We start from the raw sequence: 14030 nt of genomic DNA on the forward strand, positions 1-14030 counted from the left end.
CTATCGCTTCAGCTGCCTTGAGGCACTCAGAGATAAAAGCCCTTAAGGGGGCAATTCTTAACTGGAATACACAAGACAAGGCTGCTTTTAAAGCTCCGAGCTGTAGGAAAGGAGCATACCAGTTTAAGACCATCAGTAATTACTGTACTACTATCAGTAACTTGTAAAGCGAAAGTTCTAAGTCCAGTCAATAAACCCCCTCACATAAATCACAAGTTTTAGCAACTTGTTGGCATCCTCCCCTTCACCTTAACTGAAAGATTTACATAATGCCCTTCCATCGTCAGATCTCAAAGCACTTTATAAACAAAAGCAGTATCGGTTTACCAGCAGGAAAAGATTTGCTCAAGATCTGATGAACAGTATGTATTAGGCCTCCCTATACTTGAATAAACAGACATCATGATCTTCTAAAGCCAGGGACACCAGTTTCCTTTTCCAACAGGAAAAAAAAGACTAAAATCAATTAATACATATTATTTATTGTTTGACCTTTAAAACAGGTCAACCACAGAATGGTAGGGGTTGGAAGGGACCTCTGGAGATCATCTTGTCCAACCCCTCTGCTTGAGCAGGTACACCTAGACCAGGTACACCTACGCTCCATTTTTTTCTTCTGATGCAACTGTAAGTCTCAGCTCCCTACTCAAACGTAACATTTTTATGGGCACTTGCATGAAAAAATATAAATATTGCATACACAACTTACACAAATACACAGCAAAGATTCTCTTACTAAAAACTAGCCTGCAGGTGTACCTCTTCTTATGTTTTCAACTTGCCTCATAAAGGGAGGCTCGGAAAATCTGCAGACTACACAGAAATTAGTATTTGCAGGCTAGGATGAAAAAAAAGCTCATCCAAGCATATTTATAGGAAGAATGACCAAAACCCACAACCTGAGCTGTGCAGCAAGAGCCTCCATGCAGGTAACTGACGCTGACCTGCTGATGAGAGATACCCTGCCCTTGTACAACACAGCATTTCCCAATTTTTCTCCAGTGTCTGGCTCTACAACACCTGTAGGGATGCTTCTAGTACCCGAGGTTTATGCTGGATAACCGAGGGGCTGTGCTGGAGGTGGGTTAGGACACAGCGAGCAGCGAGAAGGCAGGGGGAAGAACAGAGAGTGGAGAATCCAGGAGGCAAATGCCCCGGGATGGAAAAAGCAGTATGTAGGATTGGACAGGGAAAAGCATGGGGATTAACACAGAAGGTTACAAACAAACGGTTTGGGAGAAAATCCAAAAACAGACAAGAAAAAAACAAGAAGCCAACTTGTAGGCAAGGTGATAAAGCACAGCCCTGGCGGACACAGAGGTAGCACACCCACGCTTCTCCACACTTCTCCTTTCACGTAACCCTGAAGCGTGTTCTCTGGTCAGCGCTGCCGTGACCGGGAGCCTTACCTTCGCGACGTCAGCGACAGCACCTCAAACCTCTAACCTCAGCCTTTAAACCCCTAACTTTGATACCGACAGTTTATTCACGGGCTGGTGGACCCGCACCGCGGTAGCTAAGGCACGGGAGAACGGGTGAAGCCCTGGGGGCCGCCGGCGCTGCAGCCCGTGGGCTAGAGCGTCTCCTGCCGGACGATCGCCCTGACACCCACAGCGCTGCTCCCGGGGGGTCTCGTGCCGGGCCGTGGGGTCACACCGGTGTTGGGAGGGTTTACGGACCCCGGCCTCCCGCCGCCCCCGCCCGCTACTCACGTCGGGCTCGTCCCTCGGGGCCCGCCGCGGCTCGGCGGCGCCCAGCAGCTCGCTCAGCTCCTCGCCCAGCACCGCCTCTGCAGAACAGATAGCAGCCTCAACCCCAACCCAGTCCTCCCACTCGGTCCCGGTCCCTAGCCGAGCCCCCCCGCCCGGCCCCGGTCCCGAGCCCCCCCGCCCGGCCCCGGCCCCGGTCCCCAGCCGAGCCCCCCCGCCCGGCCCCGGCCCCGGTCCCCAGCCGAGCCTCCGCCCGCCCGGCCCCAGCCACTCCCAGCCCAGTCTCGGCCCCGGACCCCGCGCTCACCCCAGTCAAGGCCGCCCCCCGGAGCCGGCAGCAACCCCGCCGGCTCCCACTCAGCCGCCTCCGCCGCCGCCATCGCTTCCGCCTTCCTCCCCAAACCCACGTCTCCTTCCGGGCAGCGCCCCGCCCCGCCTACGGCGGCCGCCGGCGGACAGACAACGTCGGCGTTCTCACCGGGCTCGCGTGGGCCCCCACGGCCGCTGCCCGCCCCGGGGTTTCGCTTCCAGAGCCCGGGATCTGAGACACAGGCACACAGAGGCGGCTCATTAGACATAGGCGTTTATTCAGGCCCCGCTGACACAAGCCCGTCGCCAGAAGCCCGAGCGGGAGGAGCCGTGGGGGAACGTCCAAGGGGAGGGACAGAGCTCCGTGAGGGGAAGGGGCTGGCGCGGCAGGCGATGGAGGAGACCCACGGCCCCAGGCTGGTCTTCGTGCGTGAGTGGTGCAGGAAGGCAGCTTCACGCGGCGGGGCGGGCGGGAAGGGGCGGCGTACACGCAGCGTGGGTGCCGTCTCCACCCGGCAGCATCGGTCCGGGCTGCAGCCGGAGGCGTGAAGTCCGTCTGGGAGCCGGCTGCAGCTCCCGCTGGGTCTGCAGCGCTGGGGGACGCGGTGGGTTTCGGTCACGGCCAGGCTGGAAGCGCAGGAGAGCCGGAGCTGGCGTCACCCCCTTTGGAGCAGCATAGAAAGTAGCGGGTTCCCCCTTCCCATCCCAGGGGTGTCGCCACCCGGGAGAGCCCCAGCCAGGAGTATAGCTGCCCAGGCGAGCTTTCCACATGTGACACTCAGCAGAAGCACGGGGGGAACATTTCCAGCACGCTGCCGGTGCAGCGAGCGTCTCGCCAGCGCTCACCTCACAGGTTGGCATCGTACGCTGCGTTGGAGAAGACTCCCGGTGATCCTAGGTCACTGGAAAACAGACACACGAGTGTCACCTTGGGGGAGAGGGCAGGAGCATGAAGGGCGTGGGCCAGCAGCATCCCGTCAGCCTTGAAGATGCTCCCACTGCGTACAAGAGCAGCCTCACACAGGCAGATCTCTGTGGCAGCGGAGTCACTGCAGGGCTGTTGAGGGGCACAGGGCAGAGCCGCCCTTCTCCAGAGCACAGCTCTCACCTGGTCGGGTTCAGGAGCTTCTTCTTCTCCTCTGATAATGGTGTTGAAATGTCCACGGGGATAGAGTAGATAGGAAAGAAATAATCAGATCTGTTTAGTGAAGGATGTGAAAAGCCACAGCAGCAGCGTCTGAAATTGAACCGGGTTTGACGAGCATGGGATGGAGCAGGGAGGAGGGGCTGAAGCATTTGCCTTCTTCCCCTTCACAGTGAAGGTGTTTTTCTAGCTCTGCCCTCCAAACCTGGCTGCTGACACTTTCAGCTGGAAAAACTGCCAAGGACCCAAGCAACTCACAGCAAATAAGAGACATGGATTGAGGCAGTCACACTGTTCAACTCTTCTGATCATCCCATCCTTCCATGGGACTCTAACCACCTTGCCTGAGAGCCCCTGGCCAAAGTGATGGTGGGCTATGGGAGGCATTTCTGTACCTCTGTCGCTGAGCCGCTTGGCAAGGAGGGCGATGAGTGTCCCTGAGAGCACGATACCAGCTACCGCCAGAGCTGTGCCGCTGCTGTAAGCCAGGACTTGCTTTAAGAAGGGGGCACTGTCCTCTGAAACAGATACACAGACCCACAGGTTAGAAAGTTGTCTGAAGGACTTCACAGCCCCCAAGTTGCTGGGGTGCCTTCCACCACATTCAAGATCTGCTGCAGGAAGCTGGACCCTGCAAGTGCTAGAGGAGGGGGGCGTGCCACCATACCTGCACAGGTAGGGGGACGCCTGGTCCAGTTCCCTGTGGCCGCACACCAGAGCACCTCTGCTCCCAACTGAACAAACCCCTCCTCGCAGGAAAAGGTACATGTGGAGTTGTATGTGAAGTTCCCGTGCACGTGAGAGCAGCTCAACTGGCCTCGGCTTGGGGGGTCCAGCGCTGGGCAGCTGATAGCTGGAGAGAAAGCACAGTGGTAGCATCAGTAGGACAGGACCTGTGGTGGCAGGATGGGGACATGTGGGCTGCAGAGCCCGGGGATGAACTGCTATGGACCAGGAGTGCTAAGGAGAACAGGATGCTGGGGAAAGCAGGCTGCTACAAGAGAGGACTTCCAGACGTGTGATTTACCTTTGCATTGTGGGGTATCCCCAGTCCAGGTCCCTGTGGCTGTGCACTTGCTGGTCTCTGGTCCCACCAGCACAAACCCTGTCTGGCAGGAGAAGGCACATGTAGAGCCAAAGGGGAAGTCCCCGTGGAGGTGGGAGCAGTTCAGCTCTCCCTGGTCTGGAGCACTGAGCACTGGACAGGTGATGGCTGCAGGGTAAATAGGCACACTTCAAGCAGGAGCCTGGAGACTATGAGGCTAAACTGTTGGGATGAGAGGACGAAGGTACCTGAGAACATCCCAGGGTCATCCTAGGCCTCTGACACCTTGAGCAGTAACTCTACCTTCACATTTTGGGGAATCCCCAGTCCAGGTCCCTGGGGCTGTGCACTTGCGGCTCTCTGGCCCCATCAGTGCAAAGCCAGTGTGGCAGGAGAAGGCACATGTGGAGCCAAAGGTGAAGTCCCCGTGGAGGTGGGAGCAGTTCAGCTCTCCATGGACAGGAGCACTGAGCACCGGGCAGGTGATGGCTGCAGAGGTAGAGACACAGTCCAAGCAGGAGCCTGGGGACTGGGAGACTAAACTGCTGGGACCAAGAGGCTAGGGAGACACTAGGATGTGTCACCCAAGATCAGTGACACCCTGAGCTCTAGTAGCAGCTCTACCTTCACAGTGTGGGGCATCCCCAGTCCAAGTCCCTATGGCCGTGCACTTGCGGCTCTCTGGCCCCGTCATCGCAAACCCCGTCTGGCAGGAGAAGGCACACGTGGAGCCAAAGGTGAAGTCCCCGTGGAGGTGGGAGCAGTTCAGCTCTCCATGGACAGGAGCACTGAGCACCGGGCAGGTGATGGCTGCAGAGGTAGAGACACAGTCCAAGCAGGAGCCTGGGGACTGGGAGACTAAACTGCTGGGACCAAGAGGCTAGGGAGACACTAGGATGTGTCACCCAAGATCAGTGACACCCTGAGCTCTAGTAGCAGCTCTACCTTCACAGCGTGGGGCATCCCCAGTCCAAGTCCCTATGGCCGTGCACTTGCGGCTCTCTGGCCCCGTCATCGCAAACCCCGTCTGGCAGGAGAAGGCACACGTGGAGCCAAAGGTGAAGTCCCCGTGGAGGTGGGAGCAGTTCAGCTCTCCATGGACAGGAGCACTGAGCACCGGGCAGGTGATGGCTGCAGAGGTAGAGACACAGTCCAAGCAGGAGCCTGGGGACTGGGAGACTAAACTGCTGGGACCAAGAGGCTAGGGAGACACTAGGATGTGTCACCCAAGATCAGTGACACCCTGAGCTCTAGTAGCAGCTCTACCTTCACAGTGTGGGGCATCCCCAGTCCAAGTCCCTATGGCCGTGCACTTGCGGCTCTCTGGCCCCGTCATCGCAAACCCCGTCTGGCAGGAGAAGGCACACGTGGAGCCAAAGGTGAAGTCCCCGTGGAGGTGGGAGCAGTTCAGCTCTCCATGGACAGGAGCACTGAGCACCGGGCAGGTGATGGCTGCAGAGGTAGAGACACAGTCCAAGCAGGAGCCTGGGGACTGGGAGACTAAACTGCTGGGACCAAGAGGCTAGGGAGACACTAGGATGTGTCACCCAAGATCAGTGACACCCTGAGCTCTAGTAGCAGCTCTACCTTCACAGCGTGGGGCATCCCCAGTCCAAGTCCCTATGGCCGTGCACTTGCGGCTCTCTGGCCCCGTCATCGCAAACCCCGTCTGGCAGGAGAAGGCACACGTGGAGCCAAAGGTGAAGTCCCCGTGGAGGTGGGAGCAGTTCAGCTCTCCATGGACAGGAGCACTGAGCACCGGGCAGGTGATGGCTGCAGAGGTAGAGACACAGTCCAAGCAGGAGCCTGGGGACTGGGAGACTAAACTGCTGGGACCAAGAGGCTAGGGAGACACTAGGATGTGTCACCCAAGATCAGTGACACCCTGAGCTCTAGTAGCAGCTCTACCTTCACAGTGTGGGGCATCCCCAGTCCAAGTCCCTATGGCCGTGCACTTGCGGCTCTCTGGCCCCGTCATCGCAAACCCCGTCTGGCAGGAGAAGGCACACGTGGAGCCAAAGGTGAAGTCCCCGTGGAGGTGGGAGCAGTTCAGCTCTCCATGGACAGGAGCACTGAGCACCGGGCAGGTGATGGCTGCAGAGGTAGAGACACAGTCCAAGCAGGAGCCTGGGGACTGGGAGACTAAACTGCTGGGACCAAGAGGCTAGGGAGACACTAGGATGTGTCACCCAAGATCAGTGACACCCTGAGCTCTAGTAGCAGCTCTACCTTCACAGCGTGGGGCATCCCCAGTCCAAGTCCCTATGGCCGTGCACTTGCGGCTCTCTGGCCCCGTCATCGCAAACCCCGTCTGGCAGGAGAAGGCACACGTGGAGCCAAAGGTGAAGTCCCCGTGGAGGTGGGAGCAGTTCAGCTCTCCGTGGAAAGGAGCACTGAGCACCGGGCAGGTGATGGCTGCAATGGTAAATAGGCACAATTAAATAGGAGCTTGTGGACTATAAGGCTAAACTGTTAGGATGAAAGGACCAAGACACCTGAGAACATCCTAGTGTCATCCTAAGGCCTGTGCCACCTTGAACAGCAACTCTACCTTCACATTTTGGAGCATTCCCAGTCCAGGTCCCTGTGGCCGTGCACTTGAGGCTCTCTGACCCCATCAGCGCAAAACCTGTCTGGCAGGAGAAGGCACACGTGGAGCCAAAGGCAAAGTCCCCATGGAGGTGGGAGCAGTTCAGCTCTCCTCGGTCTGGTGCGCTAAGCACCGGGCAGGTAATGGCTGCAGGGATAGAGGCACACTTCAAGCAGGAACCTGGGGACTGGGAGACTAAATTGCTGGGACCAAGAGGCTGGGGAACATCCTAGTGTCACCCAAGGCCAATGGCACCTTGAGCTCTAGCAGCAGCTCTACCTTCACAACGTGGGGCATCCCCAGTCCAAGTCCCTGTGGCTGTGCACTTGAGGCTCTCTGACCCCATCAGCGCAAACCCCATCTGGCAGGAGAAGGCACATGTAGAGCCAAAGGTGAAGTCCCCGTAGAGGTGGGAGCAGTTCAGCTCTCCCCGGTCTGGAGCGCTGAGCACTGGACAGGTGATGGCTGCAATGGGAGAGCAGGTCTCAGAGACAGGATAGATGATGTTAAATCTAGGGATTAGGGCTGAATCCCAGTCAAATAAAATCAGATCTATGGTGATATGTCTTTGATTTACCTTTCTCACCCAGACAAGTCTCATGTCTTCAAAAACAATAACAATGTAGTTGGCACAATGATTTTTGTGCCATATGAGTGATTTCCTGGGGGGAGGAGTTGCTGCTCTGCCAGGGCCCTGTTTATCTGCTGTGCTACCCTGGGTCGCAGCCCCTGGGATGAAGGACCACAGCTGCTGCAGTCCTACTTACCTCCCTCCCTGGAGGGGAGCAGAGACCTGCCTCCAGCCTTGTCACAGTGGTGCAGTGGGAAGGACACCCAGATGGCTGTGAGGCTGTAGGGGACCAGGAGGGGCTGACAGGAAGTTACAGGGGTTGCGTGCCAGCCTCCCCAGGCTGTGCCTGGGGTGGGCTTTGCTGCATGCTGGGACAGCACCCAACATTTGCTTGGGCAAGCAGCTCCACTGCTTGCAGGACCACTGCAAGTTAGTGCCAGGAAGACATCTAACACTACTGGCACCCAGCCTGGGTGAGACAAACCCCATTCCCTGCGTCTACTGCTTTGAGACTGACACCAAACACTTTCCTTGGTGGATTTATTTCATAGCTATTTTACAGGCAAGTCTGGTTTCTCACAGCATCCCTGAAGCTGTCTATTGGGGCCCCAAAACCCAGCACTGAGGCAGTCCCCAGCAGGCAGCCTGGGCTCCACCTTTGCAGTGCGGGGTGTGGGGTGGGTCCATCCAGACCCCACTGACCACACATTGCAGCCTCCATGCTCCCATTGCCTCAAAACCCTCACGGCAGGAGAAGGTACACGTGGAGTTGAAGGCGAACATGCAGTACAGGTGGGAGCAATTGACCCAGCCTCTTTTGGGGGCAACCAGCTGGGGGCACACGATGACTATAGGCATACACAGGGCATGGCATGAGGGCAGGGCAGGCAGCCTCGTCCCTTGCAGTGCAAGTGCATTGTCAGCCTCACCACAGCAGGAGCCTCTGCTCATTTTTGGACTAAACCCAAGTGGCAATGCTTGTTAATGCAGCTTCGTTACCAGCAAGGGTGACCAACTGACTCATCTGACTCTTTGCAAAAAATAAAAACCAATCATACCTACAGCCAGCAGGAAAAAAAGAATGAGCTGGGAAAGCAAGCCTTTGGGAACTTGAAAAGCCTGGAGTGGGCAGGTTCAGCCCAGCTTGCCTTGGGGGACTTCCACAAAATTGGAGCCAGCTCCTGTCCCTGCCACTGTTGGCGATGCTGACCACAGGACAGTCACATCACATCTCCATGCCTGTTCGCTTTAAATGCAGAAAGCTTTGCTGCTCTTGGATGCCTAAAACAAGTCCCAGGTTGGACCACAGGCCCACCCAGCACAGGTGTCATTGGCAGCACTAACTTGAAGGCAGGTTTTCTTTTTTTCCCTTGTGCAAGGCTGTGAATCCACCACACAGCAGCACAGGGAAAGTGGAGCAGGGGTCTCACACCCCCAGAAAAGCCCAGCACCTCTCTGAGGCACCTGGCTGCAAACTCTTGAGCCACTGGTGGGAAGACTTTCCATGCCCCTGCAGCATAACATACTACAGCTTTCTCTACTTTGTGGCTTCCTGCCCTGCTCTGTCCGTCCCAGCTTAGATCTAATCCGATCTCACCAGTCCTCACCCTGCTTGCCAGGATACACCCTTCCCGCCGCTGTGGGATGGCAGTCCCCCTTCACTCTTCTCTGAGGTGCTAAGCACACTCCCAAGGTGCATCGAAGTGAGCTTAGGGAGGATCAGATGGTGCCACCAGGGTGATGGAGGTGCAAGACACTGTCTTCTCCCCCCATGTGGTGCACACAGGGTGCTGGCACCTGGGTGTGATTCAGAATGGGGAGCAAGAGCACAGGGACAGCTGGGGAGAGCAGGAGGCTTATCCAGAGCTCACAGCCACTCTGACCATCACAGCCACATTGGGAAACTGGTCCCTGCATGCAGCACAAGGAGCTGCTTCCCCAAAGAGCAGGGGGACAGCAAGCCCAGACCATTGCTTACCTGAGCAATGTTGGGCAATGCAGGATTGGGCGCCCAAAGCATCAGTGCTGCATTCTTGAGACCCCCCCAGCTCCTGGCAGGCCCTACCTGTGCAGGTGGGGGTCTCTGCTGACCACTGCTGGGAAGGCAGGCACCGCAGCACGCCTGTCCCTTGCCGCTCAAACCCCTCCTGGCATTCAAACGTGCAGGTGGAGTTGTAGCTGAAGTTTCCGAAGGGATGGCTGCAGTTCATGTGTGCTCCCGCGGGCTCGAGCTCAGCGCACTGCACAACTGGGAGAGACACAGTGCCACCAGCCTGTTAGGTGCATAATGAACCTGCCCGCTTTGCCACCAAGGCTCAGGCTCTCCACCAGGGAGGGAGTGGTGGGGAAGGATGGCTCACCGTTCTCACACTCGGGGCCGTGGAAGCCAGGGTAGCACTCGCAGCGGTAGCTCCCGATGGTCTCCACACACTCACCATGCTGGCTGCATGGGAACGGCTGGCACGAGGCTGCACACACAGAGGATGGTCATCAGGAACCCCTGTCCGCCCTGCCAAGGCCCTCAGCCCACCCGACCTGGGTCCGTGCTGCTGTTCCCCTGCTCACCCTTGTAGCACAGTGCCTTCTTCTTCCGGCTGCAGGGCTCATCGTTCCACTTGCCCGACTCCTGCTGCCGCTTGATGTAGATCTCTACGCAGTCCTGGTTGGAGCGGCGGTTGTTGGGCTCTCCAGCTGCCCAGTTCTCCGCATCCTTTGTCAGCGCCTTCTTGGTGCCCACCCAGGTCCAGGTGCCACCCAGCTTGCGGATGCCGATCCAGTAGTAGTGCCCATGGAAGGGCAGGCTCTTGTTGAGGTACTCGATCTCCTGCTTGTTCTGGATTGCCACCAGGTCGGTGAAGAAAGTCTGGCAGTAGTTCCTGGCCTGCTCCCACATGTAGTCCCCCTGGTCACTGTAGTGGTACACCCAGGCACCCACCTCCACCCACATCACTGCACCTGCAAGACAGGATGAGGTGTGGGATTGATGCAGAAAGAATGGGAGCCATGTCAGGGGTGGGGTCCCTTGGGACACAGGGTGAGTTACGCCTCCATCAGGGCCAAGAGATGCCAGCAACCAGCTGGGTGAGGGAACGGGATGAAGGGACAAGCATGGGTGAGAATGGGGCTCTAAGGGTACACGGAGACCTAGGTGGATGAGGCATGGCAGAAGGAGCTCAGGTGGGACAGAGGGGGAATGGCACAGGGAGGAGGAAGGTGGGGGAGACGGGGTGAAGGCTAAGACAGATGGCAGCATGGGATGGGGCAGGCAGAGCCCAGGTGGCAGAAGAGCCCTAAGCAGTGATTCCAACCCCTCCTCCAGCACAAGGGGTGAAAGCCCAGCCCCACAGTCCCACTCCCCTGCCCACAAAGGTTTCCCAAAGAGGAAAACCTAAACTTCAAGGTGGTTCCTTAAACATGGTTCCTTCTTTGAGCACAGATGTGTACCACTTCGGTTTTCTTACTTTACGCTTCTACACGAAAGTCAGCTTGGAGCAAGGCAGAGCAACAAGTATGCCCTCACCCCCAAAAGCATTTGGATCCCAAACTGCTCATCTGAGCCAGAAATAGTCTGAAGAGTCTTGTAAAATTCAGAATTGCAAAACAATGTCTTGCAAAAGTCAAGTTCACATCCTGATTGTGCCCACCAGGCAGGGGAAAGACAGAGATTAACTGAAACCCACACCCAGAAGCAAAAAGCACTTTGCTGAAACTCTGCTCTTATTTACAGCATTTTGCACCACAACTTGATGCAATCAAAGGGTTTTAGCCACAAAAAAAAGCTTCCTCCCTCCTCCCCAGAAGAAGGTATCTCCAAAACTGCAGAAAATGATACGGGGATCATATTTCCATCTGTGCAAAAAGTGAGATGGGGATCAAAGTTTGCTCCAAACAACCAGCCTGGGGTACCCTTGTGTCTCAGGAGAGCATATCACACTGTGGTCATGCGGGCAAAGGGCTGGGCATTGCAGATTAGATGTAAATCTGGGGCTTCCCAAGTCTAATTAGGGCTCTAGCTTGGTCAATAATTACACATTTTTCTAAGCAAAATTCCCATAATTTGTCTGGTTTTCCTTGTGAAAGAGCAACCTATCCACTTTGTTCAATAAAACTGAAGCTAAGGAAAACATGGCCTTCAATAACAGTCCTCCTTTACACCCCTTGGGAGTTTGGGGCTGCAGGACAGAAGCTCAGGGCACAACCTGGGTGCCTGCTCCATCCTCAGCTCCCACCACCCACCTCCTGGCCCTCACTGCCTCCCCAGCACAGCTCAGGGCAGCCACCCTACTACCCTTGCACACACCATCCCCAAACTGAGAAGGACCAAGCGACCCCATCTGCTACATGCCCACCCTCTATGTAGCCTCCTGCCTCTTTCCTCCAGCTCCAGCAGTAACACTATCTCTGTAGCACAGCTCACACCCACTCCTTCCCCTCAACCTTATTTTACCTCTCTGTGCCCCACCTAGTGCTGAACCACCAGGTGGGTGCTGTTTGCCTGCATTTTGACCCCCCAGCTCCCCTGGGAGCCCCTGACACCTCCCCCCAGGGTGGTGCTCAGCACCTGCTGCACTTGTGGTGCCTATGTGTTTTTGTTTTCCCCTGAGAGCTAAATCTCAGCCTCCTCCTGGCACTTCTGCATTTGCCTCTGTTCCTTAGCTCAAACATGAAAGGTCCTTTGGAAAATAACCCAGCTCATGGAGGTTCTTTAGGGACAGAGCAGGTACCAGCAGGTTTTGCTCTGTGCAATGCCAACATATGAAGGAGATATCCTACAAGCAGCAAAACTGAATTAGTTTATACTCTGAGTTCTTCTCCTGATGTCAGTTAGGACCTTTAACTCTGCATGGTGCTATCACAGCTGTGCTCCCAACCCTTGCACCTGTGGGTCCTGTGGCTAGGTCCATGCCCATGGGCATGGGTGTAGGCAGTGGGTAGAGCTGCTGCTGCCTTTTTACAGTTCACAGTACAATGCGCTGGCTGCTGCGCTGCATTTGGGGAACCAGACAACCTGTGGAGCCCCTGCACATGGCCTGTCCCTCCCGGCGGGAACCTGGTCCTGTGGCAGGTCTGGCTGGAGGGAGTTGTCCCAGGCAGACACAGCCCTCTCCAAGCCCTGAACGTTCCAGCCCTGGGACAGGCAGGCATGGTGGGGTGTGACTGATGAACCCCCAAAATAACACTGCTGCCCTTCTCCAGTTTCCTGGACATGCAGGCTTCTCGGCAGCAGGGTCATGCTGGGCTTACCACGCAGGCAGCAGGCAGCTTACCCCATGTGATGGCGGCGATGCCCAGGTAGCAGATGCCATGAGATGCCAGAGCCCATGTCCTCCCAGCAGACCGCAGTCCCGCAGCAGTGCCCTGCATGCCAGGGAGGGAGGTGTGAGCATGCACATCCCACGGGGGCTCATGCACCTAGCCAAACACCCTCACTGCTACCAGGCAGTCATGGTACCCACAAGGGCACATTGCTTGTGCCAGCTTGCATGCTGTGGTGCTGCCAGCCAGGTACAGCTCTGCTGTAGAAAGGGCCCCTCCAGCGAGGCACGTTGCGGGGGCTGTGCCCGCGGCACAGCTGGGCAGCGGGGGAGGCTGTGCCAGCAGTGCAGTTCACTCCTGGGGAGCCCCTAAGTCTAGGGCATGCCTGTGCCCCCCACCCCTCTCCCCCCCAGGGCTGGCAGCTGCCCCTGCAGCGCAGCGCCCGGTGTGCCTGGCACTGCCTTGCTGCCCAGGGCAGGGTCTCTTTGGGGCAGCCTGGGTCCATCCCATGGGTCCACGGCAGCAGCAGCAGTTCCTGGCAGTGCCTGCCTGCAGCCCTGCCCTTCCCTATCACCCTTTTCTGGGGGGAACCCGACCCATCCCCAAGGAAAGGAGCGAGACCTACCATGTTGGCGCCACAGACACACCTTGCCCAGCCACCAGCAGCACCAGGCGTGCCTGACCCTCAGCGGACAGCGGTTCTCACGCTTCCTCCGAGTGCACAGGGTATCGCTCCCTGCCCTTGGCCTCTTCCCCTCCCGCCCCAGTCCTGCTGCCAGCCCACATCCTGCCCCATGCCTCCGCCTCCCCTGCCATGGGGCTCTCGCACCCCACAAGACCCTGATCCCAGCCTGGGGCTGTAAGGGAACAGCAGGGTCAGCACCAGGCTCCAGCCCTGGAGGGACTCAGCTCATCACCCACCCCATGGCACAGGAGCTGGGTGCATCCCCACGCTGCCACGGGAGCCAACCTGCAATGAGCCAGGCCTGCCTGAGCCCCCCAGGAGGTGCAGAAGGGTCCAGTCCCAGCCCATGGTGCCCAGGGCGCTGACACCCCTCCGACCCACCATGCCCATGTCACAGTGCCCGCGCTGGCGGTCAGAGGATGGAGGAGAGACGAGGAGTGATGAGCTCCTGTGCGGGCTGAGTGGGAGCGTGGCTCACAGCTTCCCGGCTCCTGCGCCGGATGCGCTCCTCGCTCTCAGGCTTTTTGCTCTGGCTGTGAATCTTCATATACCGTTTATAAACAGTTACTTATACAATGTATTTTCCGATCTTTGCTTTCAAGTCTTCACAAGAAAGGTCCAAGAACATGCCAGAGGAACTTCCCCTGAGTTGTTAATAACTGTTATGAACTTCCTCCACCAATGGTTCAGGAACATGCCTTATTGTGTCCATCTCCCCTTG

The 14030-nt window shown here is 57.3% G+C and overlaps 2 protein-coding genes across 6 annotated transcripts in view; both read right to left on the reverse strand.

The window, feature by feature from the left end:
* ATF6 (activating transcription factor 6) overlaps positions 1-2124 on the reverse strand; it is an 84120-nt gene extending 81996 nt beyond the window's left edge. For both annotated transcript variants that reach the window (XM_075097178.1, XM_075097177.1), the window contains exons 1-2: positions 2017-2124; positions 1713-1789 (exon numbers count right to left, since the gene is read on the reverse strand). In XM_075097178.1, coding sequence (XP_074953279.1) covers positions 1713-1789; positions 2017-2089 — 150 coding nt within the window. In that variant the 5' untranslated portion in view covers positions 2090-2124. The remainder of the gene's footprint in view (positions 1-1712; positions 1790-2016) is intronic.
* Positions 2125-2274: 150 nt separating this feature from the next.
* On the reverse strand, positions 2275-13351 carry LOC142058994 (P-selectin-like). 4 transcript variants are annotated; one of them, XM_075097180.1, is made up of 20 exons: positions 13250-13351; positions 12636-12726; positions 9934-10323; positions 9729-9836; positions 9434-9616; positions 7077-7262; positions 6759-6944; positions 6437-6622; positions 6116-6301; positions 5795-5980; positions 5474-5659; positions 5153-5338; positions 4832-5017; positions 4511-4696; positions 4190-4375; positions 3830-4015; positions 3558-3680; positions 3127-3157; positions 2865-2920; positions 2275-2645 (listed from the first exon to the last, which is right to left on the reverse strand). In XM_075097180.1, exons 1-19 carry the CDS (start codon positions 13250-13252, stop codon positions 2866-2868), a joined length of 3030 nt encoding a protein of 1009 aa, XP_074953281.1. In that variant the 5' UTR covers positions 13253-13351; the 3' UTR covers positions 2275-2645; position 2865. The 4 variants fall into 4 exon arrangements, with proteins under 4 accessions (XP_074953281.1, XP_074953282.1, XP_074953280.1 ...); XM_075097181.1 differs by having other exon boundaries at positions 2275-2681; XM_075097179.1 differs by lacking the exons at positions 2275-2645; positions 2865-2920; positions 3127-3157 and having other exon boundaries at positions 3238-3680.
* Between the last annotated feature and the right edge of the window lie 679 nt (positions 13352-14030).

The sequence above is a fragment of the Phalacrocorax aristotelis genome, chromosome 6 (genome assembly GCF_949628215.1).
Source record: "Phalacrocorax aristotelis chromosome 6, bGulAri2.1, whole genome shotgun sequence".
NCBI classification, from domain to species: domain Eukaryota; kingdom Metazoa; phylum Chordata; class Aves; order Suliformes; family Phalacrocoracidae; genus Phalacrocorax; species Phalacrocorax aristotelis.

What these genes read in the sequence shown, in the direction of transcription:
- LOC142058994 (XM_075097179.1), bottom strand. An exon ending in GAAGGCACTGTGCTACAAGG is followed by an intron (nt 9,837 to 9,933) that starts GTGAGCAGGGGA and finishes CTGTGTGTGCAG; the next exon opens with CCTCGTGCCAGCCGTTCCCA. An exon ending in GGATGCCCCACGTTGTGAAG is followed by an intron (nt 6,945 to 7,076) that starts GTAGAGCTGCTG and finishes CTATCCCTGCAG; the next exon opens with CCATTACCTGCCCGGTGCTT.